Raw genomic sequence first — 21828 nt, 5'->3', positions numbered from 1 at the left:
ATTTTGTAAATTATGGATATTTTAATCAATTCATTCAAAATTTTATTTACAATTAAGTTGCTAACAACCTCACAACCATTTATACATTTGACATGGGACTTTATTATGATTTTTTCATGTTTTTATAGAAAAATATAAGAGAATTACAAGCAAGTCCCACACATAAAAATTAAATGCTATAATGTTTATTGACAACTGTACTAAACTCATTAAAATAAATTGTTAATGAACTTTAGAGTAATTAATTTTTTAATAGTAGTTAGTTTAGTTGTTAATGGATTATGTAATAATTAATTTTTCTGTGTAAGACTTCAATATAATTCTTTCAAAATATATTAATTTTTTTACCAATATAAAAATATATTAATTACCGTCTAGATTCTATAAATTGTTTTATAAATGATAAAATAAGGTAAAAAAATTAATCATGACAGCTTAAAATTAAATATAACCTTAATTTCCTTTTCTATCTTTTCTTAAAGAAAAAAAAAATCATTGCAGAAAACGAACATTCTCAGGAGGAAAAAGAAAAGGAAGAAAGAAAATAATTTTATTAAAAAAGAAAATAAAAAAAAAGAATGCTATTGCAAAAGAGAAATTGTAGGGTTGTCAAGTTGTGACAACTCATAGATAATATTTATGATATCTCAATGCCACATCCCATATTTGTTTGCCACTTGGAAAGTTTTCTAAAACTCATTTCCCTGAGTCAGCATCGCAGGGATGGTTTTGCTGCGAGTTGAAAATGTTAGGAATTAACTTGGCAATTTATGCATAGTGTAGAGACGGATTCCAAATAAATTATAAAGAAAGGGACCTACTTCAAAATCTACGTGAACTATGGGGACCAAAACATTATTTTTCCTTTTTTAACCTTTTTTTTGGGGCCAAAATCCTTTTTTAATCTTTATTATCTTTATTTAATTTTTGAATATTATGAGCTATTAGTTATTATTCTTCAAACAATATTTTCATTATTCATCAATATATATTGACAAATCTTATAAAAAGACATTCTATTGATCAAATTTTGAACCTTGTCATTGGTCATTTTATCTTGATTAAAATTTAGTTATCTTCTCCTATTAGTTCAATCAACTGTGACCTCTCCTATTTTTAATTTTAAATTTTGAACTGTAATTCACAACTTAGACATGAGCATTAACTAACTTCATTTTCCTATTCATGATCCGTGTCTGTTGTGTTTCCCTATATATTTTGGTTTTCCTTTTCAAGGCATCTTATTTTATCATCAATATTATCACCAATCATCATCAATCAATATATCAATATATATATCAATATATATATATATATATATCTTGTAGCTTCAATATAATTGGCAAAAAGAATTAACTCTCATTGGTTAATAGATTTTAGATTAATATTAATATGAAAGTTTCTCTTGATTCATTAATGATATTTAATTAACTTTTTTATGTATTTTCAGTCTACTTTTATGGAAGTATTTAATAAAATTTAATTTAATTTTTTATTTTTCACATATTTTTATTTTAGTTTCATGAGAGCATTGATTTAAGAGCAATCCCATTTTTCAAAAAAAAAATTGACTCTCATTGGTTAATAGATGTTAGGTTCAATTCTCTCTGCTATCTCGATGTAACTTATGCAGACTGCGATGTTGCCTATTTCTATTTGTAAGGATGCCGAGAAGATTACTCGTAACTTCCTTTGGGGCTCTATTGAAGAGAAAAAGAGAATTCATGCTATGGCTTGAGATGGAGTTTGTACTAACAAAAGGAATAGGGGCCTGCGGATCCAAAAAATGTAATCTCAAAATTAGGCTTCTTTAATGAAGATTGGTTGGGGACTTATAAAAAATAAAGAGGATCTCTGGGCAAGAATGGTTAGAAGTAAATATAAGTGTGGTTCAAATACTATTCTAAAGATTGAAAGGAAACACCCTAGTTCACGCTTATGGAGCAGTATTAAGAAAACTTGGGATCTCTTACACTCTGGAGTTGAACATTGTATAAGGCAAGATGGTACAGAAATTGTTTGTTGGAAGCATAAAAACATGGTCAATTTATAGTCAAATTGGCATAATTGTTAGTTGAGAATGAAGTCCCTTCTCAAACCTCGCTCTGATCTAAAATGTGAAAATTGGTTGCTCCCCAGTGGTGTAAGAATTTCCTCTGCTTGGTGCTTGATAACTGTCTCTTGACAAACGCAGAGAGAGTCCAGAAATGCATGACTGATAGTGCATTGTGTTCAGAATCCATGAGGGATGATGCTCTTACCGTTCTTAGAGATTGTCCTGGTGCTTGTAAACTTAGGGAGAAATATGTGAAACCTGAGTATGTGAGATGCTTCTTTACTATAGAGAGGTGAGACTGGTGTAAACTTAATCTTACAAAGAACGTGGGGTGGATAGGGGAGAGCAAGGACTCTTGGTTCACTACTATATGCTGGCTTCTCTAGCAAAGATGAAATGACCATATTTTCCAAAATAAGGAGGGACTTTATGAGTCTATCAGTGTGCATGCGTTGGCTATTCTTAAGTGCATGCGAAAAACAAGATCAAGAATTCAATAGAATTGTCTCATGAGCAGAATACATCTCAAGAGGTGTGTTAGAATAGTTCTGAGATTTTGAAAGTGTTTGTAGATGGAGCTTATTCAAAGATGGTAGATGCCACTGGTTATGGGGGTAACCTAAAGGATCAGAAAGGGATGACAGTGGGATCTTTTGTGTATTGACTCCAAGATATGGATGCCCTTGCTGTAGAATTGTGGGCATGTTCTACGATATTCAAGTACACTTGGGATAGAGGTTAGAAAAATATCATTATCGATAATGATTCCATCGAGGCTATTACCTTAGAGATCAGGGAATTATTGCATCGTAGTTAGGTTGTGAATCTAAGAGATATAACTCATCAAGATAAATAGGAGGCTGATGCAGTTGCGAAGCATTCCCTCTCTTTGCTTCCTGGCCTTCATTTCTTTGTACTGAACATGCCCCTTACCTGGTAGGACTTTAGACCTCCCTAACTTTGCTTTGTGTTTTCTTTTGCCTTCCTTTTTTTATATAAAAAAAGGACTTTAGGTTAATATTAATATAAAAATTTCTCTTAATTCATTAATGAGATTTAATTTATTTTTCTATTTTTCATGTATTTTCAGTCTACTTTCGTGGAAGCATTGATTCAAACGCAGTCTCATTTTCAAGTTTCCCTGATCGTTAACATTAGCTCCATCCAGCTATCCTTCTCCATTTGCTGTACTTTTTCATGCCTTTTTAATTTTCTTGATTAATGAGATTTAATTTATTTTTTTATTTTCATGTATTTTTAGTCTATTTTCATGGAGCATTGATTTAAGAGTAGTCCTATTTTTAAAGTTCCTTTATTGTTAGCATTAACTCCATCTAATTACCTTTTTGTATGCACTATATTTTCCCATGCCTTTTCAATGTTCTTGATAAATGAGATTTAATTTCTTTTTTTATTTTCTATGTATTTTTCTAATTTGTTATGCTTAATATCAATCAATTCTCATCAATTATCATCCATAAACATTATCTGTAAAAAGAAAAAAAAAATTAAGTTTGATTTAAATCATCAATCTTGATCTCGTGATCTTGGCCCTTCAAGTTATGGATATTTCACCATATATTTCGTGCTGACAAGATAATGGGACGACTACTTATCGTAGAGGTATCTTTTTTGTAGCCTTTTGTTTTGCACATCAAAAAAGAAGAAGAAGAAGAAGAAGAATAGAAACCAAAAAATATAAAAGAATAGAATACAATTAAAAAAAAATATCCCTTTGGATTCGTTCTTATATTCATATTTATATAACATTTATGTCATAATTCATAAACTAGTGTCTAATTTTTTTACGTAATAAAAAATGAGGGGTTATTGAAAATTTTAAAGTATATTTTTTTTGTCAATATTCTCTAAACACTCTAAGAATAGGTATTTTTTTAAATCAGTTTTTCATTATAGGATCTAGAAATGAAGATAGGATATATACAAAGAAAGTATTCAACAAAAAAAAAATGATTGAACAGTGAAACTCTTAAAAATTTAACCATTTTAAATGTGTCGACATCAATGATATTTATCCCACAGGAAATTGTCTAATTAAATTAAAAAGGCGTAATAGCGTAATATCACCCGGGACGGGTAAGGTATGGAGGGCCGTGATGCGGGCAACACTCAAAGGGATGCCAGTTTCCTTGCCCACGATCAAACGTCCGAATACCCCGAATCAATTCTCGACATGGTTCCCTCCTACAATACTCTTCTTTATTTACAGCAACAAAATTCAATCGAAGGTCATCAACCCAATGGCAAATTGCCTAACTCGACAAACACATGAACCAACAAGTTATCAATTTGTATTCTGTCACACAGTCCTCGAACACTAATGAAGAAGTTAGAAGCCAAATATATGATCTATACTGTATTGAAATCAGAACCAAGACAAGCACACAAGCTCGATTGGATACACTGACTTTCTGCTTCCAAATGCATGGAGCTTTAACATTTTTACTAAGTAGCGCCTTCATATGCCATTCTCAGATTAATTCAATTCCCGCATGCAAGAGAAGAAATACAGCGCAGCCAATCAGGATTTGACTTGAAGAAACATAGGAACTCACCCTCATTATCTCGGTAAAGTTATCAGAATACAATTTACAAACATCAAACTGATATTGACCGCCGCAGCATTGGAAAACTTGTCTGGACATGGATAGAAAAATGCACAAAGCTTTGAAAACGGAAATAAATGGAAATTACACTTCTGTATTAACAACAATGATTGCTGTGAGGTTTTCCTTCGGAGTCCAGAGTGGGAAAAAACCTGGCTGCAACGAGGGAAACCTCACGTCCATTGGCTGGTCTACAACTGAGCGGATTATGCCATCACATTTCATTCGTGCAAGTTGAAGTTGAATGGCCCCATTTTCAGGTCTCTGTGATCAGTCATGTCCGAGCACTTTTTTTTTTTTGGTATTCAATTGTTCATAGCAGACAATTGTTTCTGGAAAAACTCCACAACTAGCAAGTCGCAAAGCAATCTATCCCCAGTCCCCAAGCTATGAATTAAAACTGCCTTTCTAACAAGGTTAGCCGATCAAGTCTCGGAACAAGTTGGGGTTCTGACTTGATGGAGTAACGCCCATCTGCCTCACTAATGCATCCTTCTCCAAAGAATCTGTAGGGTTTGAGCCCTTTCCATGTTGTAATGAGGATGCCACAACTGTTTCTCCAGGAGTAGCTCTGACCTCAACATTTGACCACTCAGATAGGAGATTTACATCAGCACCACTCACAGGAAAAGAATAGCCACCACTGTCACTCTGTCCACTTGTAGTTGTCTCCTCATAGATTGACATAATATCAGGGGGTTTTGAAGCAGCATCTGCACTGCAACTAGTTGAGCTTAGGCTCAGGTCAGTAAGTCCTTCCAATTGCTTGAATGGGTCCACATAGGGAGGAGCAGTAGTGACAGTTGGTTCACCCAGGTCAAGCAAATCAGGAGTAGGAGGAGCCTGATCGGCTGCAGCTTTTGATTCCTGAGATCTTTCTGCAGCATTACGCGCCTTTGGAACCTTTTGGCTGGCTGATGGTCTTTTCTCAGGTTTTGTTGAACCACCAAATAATGAGGCAGCAAGCTTCTGTTTTTCTAGAGATATTTCAACCTGTGTCTTCCTCGAATCATAATTATCATGTGTTTTTGAGTTTCCAGCACTTGCACCATCCACCTGTTTCACCCCATTCAAAGCTACCTGGGAACTAGAATCAGACATGGATGGTATTGAAGATGAAGTTGGCCTACCCCACTTCCTCTGAACACCATCAAGACGTAGCTTAAGTTCCGATTGTCCTACCTCTGACGCTGATGCCCCTGATGGAATCTGGTGGGTCTCCCTAGAATACAATACCTCAGGAACTGAAACAAGGTTAGTTGAAGCTGCAAGGGAAACTGGAGTAACTGTTGATGGCATTGCAGGTTTTGTAAGTTCATATGCCTCAAATCTCAGAGCATGCTGTGAAGATACATTCTGTTCTTGGCATTTGAAGTTGCCCATGTTCCCCATTCCAGAGCGCACATCCTCAGGAATATAGGGCTGAGCCCCCTTTTCTAGAGACTGCTGGACATATATATTGAGAAATGAAAGGTTCTTGTCAACCTGTGTTGAAGATTCAGCATGTCAATAACTTTGATCAGAAAAACAGGAGCGTTAACATGGTAATATATATTGTCATCAAGCATGCTAGAATTAGTCTTTTTAGTTAAAAGGAGGATATAAGTATGCCTATATTAAAGTTTTAAGTTTTAACAAAAACAGGAGCTAAAAATAACAAAGACAACAAGCACAATGCACAATGTACCTATAAAATAACATAATAAATGATTTGATGGCAGTCTATTTAGCCAAATCAGGTTTCATCCAGTCTTTCATCCCAGAGATCAAGATAACAAAGGAACTCTTATTTCAGGTTACCATCTCAACTAAACAGGCATTGTGATTTGCCTATGAGCCAATTGACACCAAACAGGGCCAGTCTTGCCCTTATCCTTGATAATTGTACTTTAGACGAATAAGGCATCGCCTATGGTAACTAGTGTCTATTGACCAAGTATTAAGGGAATTCTCCCATACAGGTTTATATGAATATTTGTTTTGATACTGCCCCTTAAGTCTTGGAGGAATATGAAAGCTTACTTATCACGAAACACAACTGATATGCTTTCCCTTACCACACCTTTTTCTTGCTCCAAACCCAGAAAGTGTTCAAAGTAAAATCAATAGATATGGATAAAAAAAATTATATATTAGACTGATACAAGACTCTAGGCTTAAAACCTTAATGTCTTCACAGCTTGAATCTCGTGGCATTATTGTTTCAATAGCATGTGCTTCCAAAAGAACAAAAGCTTGCAATTCATAGGCACGTTGCTGTAGATCTGTAGAATGGGACACTAGTAATTCTTCAACAAAAGATTGGCACTGCAAGAAGACACAAAAGAGCAACTTATTATTATTGTATCAATCAAATTTCAGCACATAGTTTTCCTATCATAAATATTATGGTTCATTAACAACTTATATATGTGGACAATAACATTTTAAACTAGCCAAGCAATTCATGCTTTGTGAGCATTAGGTTAATGGTCTCACTAGCTTCAATTCATCACCAACGGAGGAAAATCTAGGAAATTGATATTCATAAAGATATATAGCCTGAATTAATTCTCTTCGTCTGTGAGAGCTCTGAGACCCTCTCCACAATAGGTGTGTGAGAGCTTGAGATTTGTGAGTGTGTGTGTGTTTGTGATTGGTGATCAGAGGATTGGAGGTTGTGGTAATCGGCATAGCTCTACCTGTGAGCTAATAATGGAGGAGAATGCTGGTTCTGATGATGTGATTAATGAAGATAGTTTGGGGTGATGGTTTTGGTTGGCAAGCTGCTAACTGAGAAGAGCATGAATAAGCCTGCATTTGAAATGATGGTGCATAATGCTTGGAATCAGCAGGACGAATTGAATACTACTAAGTTGCAGGGAAATGCTTTTGGTGGAATGAGCTAGGGAGGTTTTCCTGAATGCTAAGAAACAAGTGGAGTTGCCAACACAGAAACTTGACGAGCGTCATAGAGGCATTTGGGATGAGAATAAGAGAGCTATGGGAGAATCTCTTGTGATACAAATTGAGAAAGCTTGGGATAGGAAGGGGAAGTTTTGGTGGCAGTGTTGTCATGTAAATTGGCTGTTTACTGGTGACAAAAACACCATATTTTTTCACTCTTGTACCATTCAGAGGAGAGCTAGAAATAAGGTGGTGAAGCTCGAAGGGGATGATGGAGTTTGGATTGAGGATATGGATCGGATTAATGATGCATTCTCTAATTTTTATAATGAACTTTTTGCATTTAGTGGTGTGTCAAATATGGAGAAGGCTTTGAAGTTTGTGAAGAAGCAGGTGGATGATGCTGACAACATGCTTCTGGAAAAGATTGTTTCTGTTGATGAGATAAAAGAGGCTGTGTTTCAACTTGGAGGGACCGAAGCCCTGGGCCTAGATAGGTTTTCTGGTATGTTTTATCATTCAACATGGGCAGAGGCTAGTGTTGAGGTGGTAAGTATGGTGACTGATTTCTTTATGAATAATGCTAGTCTGAAAGCTGTTAATGAGACAAATATGGTGTTAATTCCGAAAGTGGATAAGGCTGAAACTGTGGGACAATTTTGACCTATTGGATAATGTCAAGGGTTTTCTGTGTAGAATTATCTCTGGTAATCAGAGAGCTTTTGTTGCTCATAGATTTATTCAAGATAACATAATCATTGTGCAAGAGGCATTTCATTATTTGAGAAATAAAAAGGAGGGAGGGAAGGTGGAAATGGCAGTGAAAGTGGACACGAACAAGGCCTATGATAGGTTGGAGTGGTGTCTTATTGAAGAAGTATTGAGGAGGTTGGGGTTTTGTGAGAAATCGATTATGTGGGTGATGGAGTGTGTTAGTTCGGTTTCTTTGACCTTGTTGGTCTCAAGGAGGAAGATAGCAAGATTAAGGATGGGGAGGGGTATTAGTTAGGGAGATCTGCTGTCTCCCTACCTGTTTATTCTTGTTATGAATGTATTATCTGCTATGGTTCAGCAAGGGGTGGATGAAGGGAGGTTGAGGGGTATAAAGATGGTGCAGAAGGGTCCCATTTTGTCTCATTGTTTTTTTGCTGATGATGCATTGTTTTTTGTGGATGCAAGGAGGAGGAATTGTAAAGTTTTGAAGCAGATTCTTGATGATTACTGCAATGCCTTGGGACAGTCAGTGAATCTGAATTAAATCATGTATTTTTTCCTCTGGAAATGCTGGTCCTGAGGTTAAAATTGTTGTTTTCAGGATATAGGAATTGATGCAATAGATAATCCTGGGAAGTATCATGGATTGCCTATGGTGTGGGGCAGATCGAAGGTAGAAGCTTTGGCTTTTGTGAAGAGTAAGATGAGTGGTAAGTTACAAGGTTGGAAGAAGCAAACCTTAACTTTTGCAGGTAGGGAAATTATGGTTAAAGCTGTGGCAAATGCCATTCCAGTATTTCCGATGTCTATCTTTAAATTCCCTAAGAAAGTTTGTGCTGAGTTGGATGGTACGATGTCTAATTTTTGGTGGGGGCAGAGAAGTAATGAGGGAAGGATTCATTGGAAAGCATGGAAGTCATTGTGTTTGGCCAAGTATGAAGGTGGTATGGGGTTTAGGGACTTTGAGGCTTTCAACAAAGCCTTGCTTGCAAAAACAGCAAGGAGATTGCTTCAGAATTCTGATGATCCATGGTGTGCAATTCTGAAAGGTGTGTACTTTCCTAAATGTGACCGTGATAAGACCGCATCTCCTGTCACTATGAAAACTCACAAAAAGGAGATATAAAAAGAATGGCAAAGGGCAGAAAATATGGAACTATGGATTTAGGAGAAAATCCTATGGGTAAAGACCAGCTGACACATCAGAGTAGGGGAGTAAAGCTAGTGTTTTGGCAGGGGCAATCTACTTTTTGGCTTTTTAAATCTGTTGAGAGTGTGGAGGATTTTTGAATATTGAGAGTGGTGAGGAGAGCTCTGGCCTCTCGAATGCCAGGTTGGGGGTGGAGGAAGTCATCTTTCTTCATCATTTTATCTTCTGCTTAGTGTATGTTTGTAAGTGAGTGACTTATATTATGTGATTGTTGTTTGGTGGACTGTATTTTGTGCTGTTTCTGTTTCAGTACGCTGTAATTTTCAGTTCCTTATTTCGCTGTAATCCAACTTTGCTATTCGGTAATAGTAATTTTCAGTCCCCATTTGTGGTGTAGTTTCTGGTTTATGCTTGTTTAAAGCTTATTAGAATAGAGGGTTCCATCAGACTGTTTGCAAGCTAAAAAGCGTAGTAACTTTGGGGTCGGTCAAGTATTTTGGAGGGAAGGGACTTGATTGAAAAGGATATTTGCTGGAGGATTGGGTTAACAGAGAAGGTGTCTCTGTTTGTTGATAAATGGATACCTTCTGTGACCGTTTAAGTCAAGCAACTAGAACTTTGACTGAGAAAATGAAGCAGTTGAAGGTTCAGAATATTGTTACTGAGGGGAGTTGGGATTTTGGCAGATTTCATAGTTGGTTTACTGATGAGGATGTGGAAATGATCAGAAGTGTGGGAATTCCAGTAGTGAATTCGGCTAATAGTTTTGTTTGCCTAAGAAATAAGGATGGTATGTATAGAGTAAAGAGGGGTCATAAGGCAAAAGAGGTGGTTAAGGTGGGGGGTAGGAAGGATCTTGGTGAGCCTTATGTGGCATCAAAGAGGTTGTGGAATAATATTTGGAAGATTAAATTGCCTCCAAAGGTGTTGCCTTTTTTGTGGAGGGCTGTTAGCGGTTCCATAGCTACTAAGGAGGCCCTATGTAAGAGGAAATGTACTGATAATCCTCTTTGTTATATATGTCATTCTAATGTTGAATCTGTTGTGTTCTATTTTTTTGTCCCTGGGTTAAGAGTTGTTGGTTTGGTTCTCCTCTGAATTTGAAGTTCAATATGGTTGGTATGAGGAGTTTTGGGAAGTGGATGGAGGATCAACTGTTTAGCAAGTTTAGAGGTGATAAGATTGAAGTGGCTTTTTTTGCTGCTATGTCTTGGGGCATTTGGAAAGGAAGGTGTGCTTTTGTGTTTGAAAATGCTGTCACAAGGCCTGATGTTTGCTTGAGTAGAGCTTTGGGGTTGGTTGTTGAATATTGGTCCGGTTTGATTAAGAGAAGGGTCGTGTAGGAACCTGTTGCAGTCTGTGGGAGGGCTTTGGTTTGGAAGCGGCCTAAGGAGGGAGTGGTTAAAATTAATATTGAAATGGTGCTATTGGTTTGGTAGGAAGAGATAGTAGTGGATGGTTTTTGGCTGGAATTGGTAGAAAGGTGCAGGCTGGATCTGCTTTTATGACTGAGTATTTGGCACTTGTTGAAGCTGTGCAGGCGAGGGATATCTTCAGTGAGGAGCATGTTATTATCCAGACTGATTGCTTGGAGTTATACAAAAGAGTAAGGGATTTTGATGCTGTTGGCTGTGAATGGGACTGCTTTGATCTTCTGCAGAAGTGTTTTGAACAAAGGAGAGCTGATGAGAGTTGGTCGCTGTCCTTGATGTCTCGCCAGGGCAAAAATGCTGCCGATCATACGGCAACTTTGGTTATGAGGGGTATGGTATCACAAGGATGGCTTTGTCAGCCACCATCCTATCTGGTTTCAATTTTGCAGTTGGTCGCTTTATTGTTTTTGATAGGTTGTAACCTAGGCTTGATTGCTTTATCTCTTTTATAGGTTGTACCATTAGGGGCTTTGGTTTTTCTTTACAGGGCATTACTCTGTGTAATGTTTTTTTTATGATATTAATAAAATTGGTTTAGATATTCAGAATAAAGGAGATATTCAGAATTGTACTAACTATAGAGGGATTAAACTCATGAGCCACACAATGAAATTGTGGGAGAAAGTAATTGAGCACAGGTTGAGATTGGAGACAAGTATTTCTGAGAATCAATTTGGTTTTATGCCAGGTAGATCAACTACAGAGGCGATTTATCTACTAAGGGGATTAATGGAAAAGTATCATTGTAAAGATAAAGATCTACACATGGTTTTTATTGATTTGGAAAAAGCTTATGACCGTATACCAAGAGAAGTGCTTTGGAAAGCGTTGGAAAAAAAGGGAGTACGGATTGCTTATATTAAAGCCATACAAGATATGTATGAGGGGGTAAAAACTAGTATAAGAACGCCTAGTGGTCAAACAAAGGATTTTCCTATAAAATTGGACTACATCAGGGATCATCTCTGAGTCCTTATTTGTTCAACTTGATTTTAAATGTTTTGACGGAACATATTCAAGAGGAAATCCCGAAATGTATGCTCTTCGCGGATGATATAGTTCTTATAGCAGAGACAAGAGAAGAGGTTAATTGCAAACTTGAGTTATGGAGGAGGACATTGGAGTCGAAAGGTTTTCGTCTGAGTAGAAGTAAGACAGAATATTTATATTGTAAATTTGATAAAGGACTATTCGAAAATAATTTGGAAGTGAAATTGGGAGATCAAATTATACCTCAAGTGGAAAAGTTTAGATATTTGGGAGCCATTATTCAAAATGATGGCGAAATCAGTGGAGATATTTCACATAGAATTCAAGCTGGGTGGTTTAATTGGAGAAAAGCTAAAGGAGTTATTTGTGACCGTAAGGTGCCTAATAAACTTAAAGGAAAGTTTTATCGTACTGCTATCAGACCGGCAATGTTATATAGTAGTGAATGCTGGGCTCTAACGGGACAACAAGAGCATAAAGTTGGAGTAGCAGAGATGAGAATGTTACGATGGATGTGCGGACATACACGTAAAGATAAAATTCGAAATGAGCACATACGTGAAAAAGTGAGGGTAGCACCTATTGAGGAAAAAATGGTAGAAAATCGGTTGAGATGGTTTGGGCATGTACAAAGAAGACCAAGGGAGGCACCAGTGAGAAGAGTGGAACATATAACTTTGAGTCCGATTAAGAGAGGTAAAGGAAGGCCTAAGAGAACACTCTTGGAAGTTGTTGAACGTGATCTCTTAATTAATAATATTTCTAAAAGCTTTATAAATGATAGAGCACAATGGCGTCTTGCAATCCATGTAGCCGACCCCACCTAGTGGGATAAAGACTTGTTGTTGTTGTTGTTGTTGTATTAATAAAATTGGTCTGTTTTGTTCCCAAAAAAAAAAAAAAGAAGATATATCCTGAGAAAGAAAGATTTCCAAGAAACTAATGAAAACATGAGACTAAAAGATCTAATCATATTTCTCAGTTTAATTCTACTTTATAAACTTTTCAACAATAAAAATCTGATAAAAAAGATAATGTAAATAGGAAGTTAGCAACAACATTTATGCAGCTAGCAATGCCTAGAAAGGAGTTCAAAATGGCAATGTTATTGGGGTGATATTACTTTCTATATGTCAAAAATTGGCATATTGTTTTACACATGATGCAGGACGTCACAGCAAGGAAGGGAAAGGAAGCGAGATTTCAGGGAGTTCAAAGAGGTGCAGGAAAGGATCAAAACTCCATAGTACTCTCAATTATATTCAGGTTTAATAAATCAAGCACAAAGCAGTACTCAAACAAACCCAACATATACTTGATAACTATAATCCTAACTGGTAATCTCAAATAATCCCCACTGATTAAAATATCCCAACAAGCATTATCCCCGTCAAACATTATGAATGATAGAAAGAAATTATATTATTCTCCTATAATCATTAATTTAATAACCAAAAGGCAAAAACCCAGGGAAGACCAAAGATACAGGATCTCATACAGCATATACCTCAGGGAGCAAATCCAATTTCTTTCCTGCTGCTATTTCAAATGCATAAAATTTGATCAACGCTGAAATTGCATATGCCTTCAAAAGAACAAGTTAGTTCCTCTACAAAATTGTGCAAGCCCAAAATTTCTATCCAATGAAAATGACGCATAGAAGAGCAACACAGGGAGCAAGCCCATGAAACAATAAATGTAAACCTCTTTCATGATATAGAATGATGGAACAGCAAGGCAAAGACTACTTTGGTTTCCAATGTAGAAACCTCTAGAACATGCCAATACATCCCATGACCCCCTTAACAAGAATCAAGTCATCAGATATATAGGAAAATCACTATAACACTTGCACACACTTTACTAGTAAAACAACAAGCTGAAAAACTTATTGTTGCTCACACAATTAAATTCATCAGAGAAGTTTTAGAACATGGTGCTTGTCGAGGCATGTATTTTTCTTGGCTGAACAAAATTCCAAACAAGAATTTTTTCCTCGTGTCACCAGTTCACCACATACTGTATATTAATACAGACAATGAGAAGAAAATATTTGCATAATGTCAAATGCAAACTGAAGTAAATGATCCCTGAGAATGTGAACCGCTAGAATTGATGAGAAAGAAAGAATCAAGTGAAGACACATGCCAGGAAGGGCAAAAAAAGGAGATAAAAAACTAACAATCCCTTAAAATTTTGTGATATTACTACCATGCAGCTTTGAGATTTAATAGAGACTCTAAGAGTTAGATTATCTTTATGAAATAAAGCCTGTTATGCTAAATATGAAGTTAATATCTAGTCTTTCCCTGATGACATAGAAACATTTAGATAATGGGACAAACCACTCATTGACGATCAAAATTTATAGGGCACCTTTTGGATCAAATAGAAACAAATAGTTAGATTATGCATAGACCATAAGTTATTCATGCCTCAGTTAAATTGATATCATGCTACTTCTATCTTGATGATATTAAATAAAAACATTTATTACAAACCATCCAAGGACAATTAAAGTCTCATTTTCCCTCCTTCTGCTGTTCATAAGAAATTAGCTTTGTACAAGTACCTTAACAGTTTCATCATTAGAATATGCCTCTGCCATGTCACATAACTTTCCAGCGATATAGGAAGCAGAATACTTTCCATCAGCTGTGCCATACTCACCCAGAACCCAACAAATGACCTGAAATCAGCATTTAAGATCATTACAAGGAATAAGTCTAATTTCTTGTAAAGTATAACAAGTACAGAACCACAAAACCTAAGTAAGCTAGTAAGTACTTGAAGAAACATTGATGGAAGCTTTGGCTCTCCAATGATGCGCAAATATGACTCAACCTGCACCTCAGAAAGAAGCTCCCATAAATAACTCATGCGTGCACATGCATCTTGGTAGTAAATATTTGAAGAAACCCGTGCAAGAATCCAAATAACATACAGCTGATGATCTCAATTGACTATCTGTACCAGTAGCATCCTCCCCAAAACCTTCTGCAATCAACCGCATTAAATTGTGTGCCACCTTGACATTCACAAGATCTCCAGCATGCTCAAAAACTTTATTCATGGCCTGCAATCATTAGTTATCAATGAAGATGTGTGAAAATGGAAAATTGCAGAATGAGAAACCTATATGCACTAATCCTCATCACCTGTATAAACCAATGATTAGTTGGAGCAAATTGCTCAGCAAGCTCCACACACCGTGATGCTATGTAGGTCTTATAATGAGAATCACTAATACTAATCATGTAATCAATCATGCGTTCAACAATAACTTCCACATTGGAGGACTTTGTCATTTTGTATAACAGTTCAAATGTTTTTCGCTTCAGAGTATCATCAGGGTCCTGTACCAAAAATTGAGATTTAATTAGAATTGCAGAGTACCATGACCATAGGAAATTATCCAGAGGCAACTGCCCAAATTGAAAGATGTAGAAGCATCATACAAACTCAGCCACATCCAACATTTTATTCTTGGCAGATTCAACGTGACAGAAGCAGAAACAAAAATGATAATCTAGAGGACAATAACAAAATGATTACAGTACCAAAGTGAGTACTTAAAATTGTTCAACTTAACTGCAGAAGAGCAAATAAGAACATGCTCACCTCTAAGCAGTCAATGACAGCCAGTTGGTGTTGTTCAGCAATACGCGGACTTGATTTTATTAGCCGACCAAGAGCATCAATGCCCAAGTATTTGAGATTATGACTGTCGCTCTGGCCACATGATAATAATATATATGTGATATGTGACATCCAAATGCTGCAAGATGCATGGTAAAATCTCCAAACAGGATTCACCAGAACAAACCTTCAAAAATTTTGCAATAACATCTGCAGCAACAGCTAATAGCTTGGGATTGGGATATATTGAAGAGACGCAGCAGATGCACTCATAAAGAATAGCATTCCCCAAATTATTTGATGAATCGCTCTTGCTGATTATATCACCAATAATAGTATACATGTTTTCACTAGCTTGTTTGTCACCACTTCCCAACAGTGCCAGGATTCTCAGTAACCTAATCTGCATATTCCAAAGAGGAATTCTAGTTAGAAGTAAATGACATTTTAGCCGCGGAATAAAGAAAGACACGAAGATAAGCAGAAGGCAACGAAGCAGAACAATAACAAGCTCCATTATGTTGCTTTTTTGTGAATTGGAGAAAGCAAGCTGCGGCATTTTAAGACTTGGATGGAATTTATATGGATATTTGTGATGAGTAGATAGAATGAACCTGAATGAATGGAGCGGGGATATGATGATAATCATAGCTCTTTGGCAATCTGCGTTCAGCTACTTGTTTAAGAATGTTGACAAAACTGATGACAAGGTCCTTGTAAGAATGAACGTCGGTCGTTATAAGATCAACAAGAGGGCACAACGCAGCACCCATTACCCCTGGATCGTTATCACCCAGTCTCTTGCGAAAGTTAGAGACCAAATGGGAGACGGAAGGAGCCGATTTCTGGTGGAAACGATGAAGGGCCATGATAGCCTTCTTCCTGACGGCCTCTTTGGAATGACCCAACAGCTCGATCACCTGCGGCAGCACAGCTGGGATAGTTTCTTCATTGATCAATTTACAAACAGCATTGAGGGCAGCACAGATGACCAAATAATTGTCAGACTTGAGGTCCTTCTGGATTGTATTGACTATGAGGATGATCAAATCGTGGTCTTCATTCAAGAAAAGAGTCACAGCCAAATACCCAGTTCGTTTAAGAAGTAGATTATCGTCATGGGTCATCTTAACAGCGTGGATGTAGCCGAAGGAGGCATCATGACCCAGCATCTCCACATAAACAAGGCGAATGATATATTCTTTCATCTTGCGCTTGGGAATGTCAGGCTCAATTATACGATGCTTGAGGGTTTCGATCTCATGAAGGACTATTCTGTCTTCCTCGGCCTTGGATCGAGCTTCACCAATGGACTTGATCAAATCAAGGAACTCCTTGGACTGCCCGAACCCGCCCTGGGAGCCCCTGGCGAGCTCCCTACCAATTGTCCTCAACTGATCCAGCTTTACTTCTAGCTATGTTACACAATTTATTAATAGGCGAACGGTTTCAATTCAGAATCTATAGCATTATTTCTGCTGCGTGAGACCAAAGAAAGTGAAGTCTGAGAGTGCAAGCGAAGATATCTATGTGATGCAGCTGAAGAGACAGAGAGAGAAGGCAAGTAAGTGGAAAGAGAGAGGGAGGAGTAGAAGTTAAGAAGGGGTTTTCCGTGAACTGAGATGAGAGGTGGAGACTGGAGAGAGCTCTGGGCATCCTATAAGGAGTAGCACCGTGTGACGCCCTCTCAGTTGGCAGAAGCACATGCTACCCAGAAGGCCAGAACATTGTCATCGTATTACTATAAAAAAATAAAAAAAATTATTTATAATAAATTATAAAACACATTGAAAACTGAAAACATAAGTCATTTAGCATTGCTGAGTATAAAGAATAATTTTGATCGAAATTTTGGCTTTTAATTTTTTAACATTATGAAGCTTAAGAATTTTGTTTTTTCCAACACTGTAAAATTGATGGGATTGTAAATTCAGTTTTCATTTAATTTCATGAATTTAAATTTAAAACCGGTGATTTTCAGAGAAATTAATTGAAGTGAAGAGTTGCGAAAACTTAACTGAATTATTTTTGGTAACAAAATTATTAATGCGATGACCTTTTTCTAATCTTTAAAAATATGTAACAATTATTTTTAACATACTAAAATTTCTACTCCAACATATGCGTATAGATACTAGTTTTGTCGTGTTATCATATAAAAACAATACGCCACGTAACACGTTAATATCACCCTTCGAATCCAAGAGGATAAGATGCTCTTATATATTATTTTTTTTAAAAAGTAATATAACGGGGATCACACAAGAGATGCACGTGTTTTTCGTTTGAATAATTAGGGCTATAAAAATAAAATAAAATTGGACCACCACTTGAACGCTGTCATACTTTCCTCGTCATGTTCGATGGAGGATTACTTGCTTTATCTTAAAATAAAAAATGTACATCCTCTTTATTAAAAAATATAAAATATTTTTTTAAAATTGTATAATAATATACTTATTTTTTAAAATATAATTATTATTTTTTTAAATATTTATATTAAATAAATTATTTTATATTTATTTTAAAGTAAAATATTTTATTAAATTAAAATAAATATAATGAGATATACTTAATTTGAATATAAATAGTTGCTTTATTAAAAGTGTGATTCTATTAAAATTATTTTATATTTTTAATAGAAGGAGTATGAATTAATAAATTAAAAGTGATCCTCACTGCCTCACGGTACGTGAACTTTACCTTTGCCATTTATTTTCACCTGTGGTATTTATTATTATTATTATTTGCTGAAGAATTCTTCATTAGTTCGGTGGTTTCTCCATTTTTTCACCGTTGATGCCATTAGTATTAAGAATCCGTGACATCTTAAAAAGATAAATATAATGCTCCCTCCATTTAAAAATATAAAATATTTTTAACTGAATCTCAACTCTAAAAAAGTAATTACCTATTTTCAAACTAACTCTATCTTTTTATATTTATCCCTATTAAACACCCTATAATAAATATAAAGTCACTATCAATGAGAACACTTTTAAAAAAAGACAATGATTACATCTCAAAAGTTTAAAAATGTCTTGCATTTTTAAACGAAGAGAGTAATAAATGAAAAAAATTACATTCAAAAACATAATAAAAAAACTTATTTGTAGATAAGGACGAATGATAAGTATTATTTAAGAAAAAATAAGTACATATTTTAATTTTAATAACAATTCATTTTGTATGAGTCATTTTTTGTGAATAAATATTTTAACGGGTTTTTAAATGTAATTCTCCTTACCAAATGTATGCTTGTTTTAGATCACTATTGGAGGGGTAAAAACGAACTCTAGTTATCTTTGGGGGGAAATTCACTAATTATCATTATTCTCGGTTAAAAATGTAGTTTTTATTATTGATTTGTCAAATTATAATTATAGGTTCATAGATTAGGAGGGGATTAATTGTTTAGCTTAATGGTAATACAAGTCTTGGCGGCGGACAACAAAGGGGATACACGTTTCAATGATGATAAATCAATAAAAATGAGTTAAATATGACTACAATGTTTCTTTATTAATGTGTGTAATTGACTCCCTGGACAAGTTATCCATTATATGGGAGTCTTCTTGCATGGCTCATAGACAACAATAATGTTAGTATATAATCTATAAATACCTCATAATTTTGCTATGCGGTCGTGTTTGTCGTGCTCATAGGTGCCACTACAGCGACCACACAGCACAAGCTGTGTATAGTATTCATCAACATGATCTGTGTTTATTACGCATTGAGATTAAAAATATTTTTTAACTTTGGAGATTTTTTTTTTTTTTTTGGGGGGTAAAATTTAACTTTGGAGTTTGTTGTTACGCAAAAGAACAATATTGCTCCCAAGAAATCCTATTGGGCCTTTTAGTCTATTGGACAACTTTGGAAGGAAGCATGTACAAGGAGGCCCGATGCTCCTCTTTGCCCCAAAACTTCTAACATATTAAATGTATGTATTTTTTTTTTTTGGATTGAGTAGCAAATTACAGCCTAAATTATAGACACAAGAATAATATGAACTCTAAAATTATATTTGGTATCCTTTAACCCTCAATAATAAAACTTGGACAATCTAATCTCTACTGTTAATTTTAAACAAATGCGGTTAATCTAATCTCTCTCCCCCTCTCCCTCTTTCCTCCTTGTCTCTTCGTTTCTCTCCCTCCTCTAGCTTGCTCCTTTTCCTTCAAAGCTTTTATTCACGAGCTCTTTCCTGAAGTTCCAAGAAACATACACAAGTTTGGATGGGAATTTTGCAATTTCTGTCACTTATAAAAGGTGTTTGGGTGGAGAGAGAGTTTGTCAGAATTTCATGCTGCCAACACGTAAGAATTCCTTCCTCTCTCTATGTGTGTGTGCGTGTTCTTTTTTTTGTTTCAAGAACAAAGCTATAAAAAATCATTAGTTGACGAGCTATTCATTTTAATTCATATCCAGATGCACACAAATTTCGAGAAAATGATGAGAGGATGAGAAGTCAAAATTTTGATGCCACCACAAATGCTCTGACTCCCAATTTTGATCCTTTGAATATGATTATTGATGTAGGAAATGAGTGGAATTTTAAAGATTCTGAGATGTATTTTCGAATCTCGTCACCCTCGACACACGTTCTTCAAGCTCTCCTACTCCCTTGGATCTTCACACTAGAAATGTGAAGATTGATGTGCGGCAATTTAAACACATTACAAGTGTATAGATCTAACGTAATACAATGAATCAAGGTCATCTCACAAAAAACTAAAATAAAAGATGTTGGGCACAAACAAAATTTGTTATCGCCTTAATTAAGCAAATCAATCAAAGAGTGAAGGTTTTATGAAACTAAAAATTAAATTAAAATAAAGGCAATAAAAATGACTCCAAAGTAAGATAAATAATCAAGGAACACCCTAGGAATTCTAATCTCCTTATGTATCTTGCAATTTAATTTATCCTAGTTATCAAGTTTAATTTTAACTTTAAAATTAAGACTCTAGTTTAGATTTAAGTGTTTGTTGATCACAAAAACTCATAATCTAACTATGCTGTGATGTCTCATGTAAGTCAAAATTCAATTAATGTTAAGAAAATCGAACTAATCATTAAACTGACCAACGTAGGTACTGGTTTACAATTCAATGATCAAATCATAATTTAAACTATTGTTCAACAGGTCATGAATAAATAATATATTTTAAATAATATATAATAAAAATAAAAATAAAAATACAATAATAAAAATGAATTTTTAAATTTCAAACAAAATAATAAAAACAAAAAATGTAATATCCATCAATATTTTATCATTTTAATCCAAAATATGTACACTTGTTTTATAATTTATGATTTATAAATTTTAAATATAAACACATATACATATTTTACACATATTTCTTGCATATTTATTCATTGTTTTTCATTTATCAATACTTATTAGGTATAAATATACATAAATTATAGTTTATAAATATGAATTAAAATTTTAAAAATTTAACAGGACTGGTTCAACTAGTTTTTCTATTGGTTCCATTGGTTTTGACTGGTTCAAGACCAATTTTGCTGATTCTTGACTAGTTCTTAAATTGATTAATTTTCTCCTATAATTGGACTAAGTTTATGATCGATTTCCTATTCAACTGATTAAACCAGCCGGTCCAATCTGGTCCTCATAGCAGTGGATTCAATTAATGTTATTAAAATTAAATTAGTCATTGAACCGATCAAAATATTGGTTCACGGTTCAAAGATCAAATCAAGGTTAGAGTAGGGTCAGCCATTTGTAATTAGTTTAATATATTTTAAATATTATGTACTAAAAAAATATAGTTCTTTTTTGTAAAAAAAGGCAATAGTACTAAAAAAAATTATTAATAAACTCAAGGAAAGTTATTACTAATAAAGTAATAATCCTCCACATACTTCAAATTTCAAAGTTATAAAAACACAATTTATTAAAATTCAAACACATAATCCAAGTATAACAACATATCCAAGTACACACTAACACCAATAGTCTAATATAATAACGAAGGAAATCATAAATATGATAATCTCATACTGTCATACACGCACAAGAGTCAGCAAAGCATTCCATGGTTAGCACCCAATGCATTTGTGAACTACAAGCGTGAAGTATCAATATTCAAGTTGAATATGAAGGATTGAAGGTCGTGGTTTGGAGCTCTGACCTGTTAATCAAAAGAAGAGGAGGAGACGCACTTGACAAGGGATGAGGAAAGATATATAGAGTTGTGACTTGCAACAGTGAGGAAGACAGAGACGGACCTGCTCGCGACTTGTGATGAACTGGAGTAACAGAGCATGATTAACAAAGCACGAGGCCATAGAAGAGGA

General features: G+C 35.1%; 1 protein-coding gene across 1 annotated transcript; it reads right to left on the bottom strand.

Annotated features, from left to right (window-relative positions):
• Positions 1-4665: 4665 nt before the first annotated feature.
• LOC129310887 (AP-4 complex subunit epsilon-like) lies at positions 4666-17853 on the bottom strand. Its single transcript, XM_054952787.1, has 11 exons — positions 17842-17853; positions 16110-16910; positions 15683-15898; positions 15478-15588; positions 15015-15212; positions 14801-14932; positions 14644-14700; positions 14429-14545; positions 13364-13441; positions 6847-6990; positions 4666-6168 (listed from the first exon to the last, which is right to left on the bottom strand). Exons 1-11 carry the CDS (start codon positions 17851-17853, stop codon positions 5101-5103), a joined length of 2934 nt encoding a protein of 977 aa, XP_054808762.1. The 3' UTR covers positions 4666-5100.
• Positions 17854-21828: the final 3975 nt, after the last annotated feature.

Source organism: Prosopis cineraria, unplaced genomic scaffold, assembly GCF_029017545.1.
Source record: "Prosopis cineraria cultivar Desert tree isolate PC_DT_omini unplaced genomic scaffold, ASM2901754v1 PC5, whole genome shotgun sequence".
Lineage (NCBI taxonomy): Eukaryota > Viridiplantae > Streptophyta > Magnoliopsida > Fabales > Fabaceae > Prosopis > Prosopis cineraria.
The sequence above is the reverse complement of the archived record's forward strand: the minus strand, read 5'-3'. Positions and strand labels throughout refer to the sequence as shown.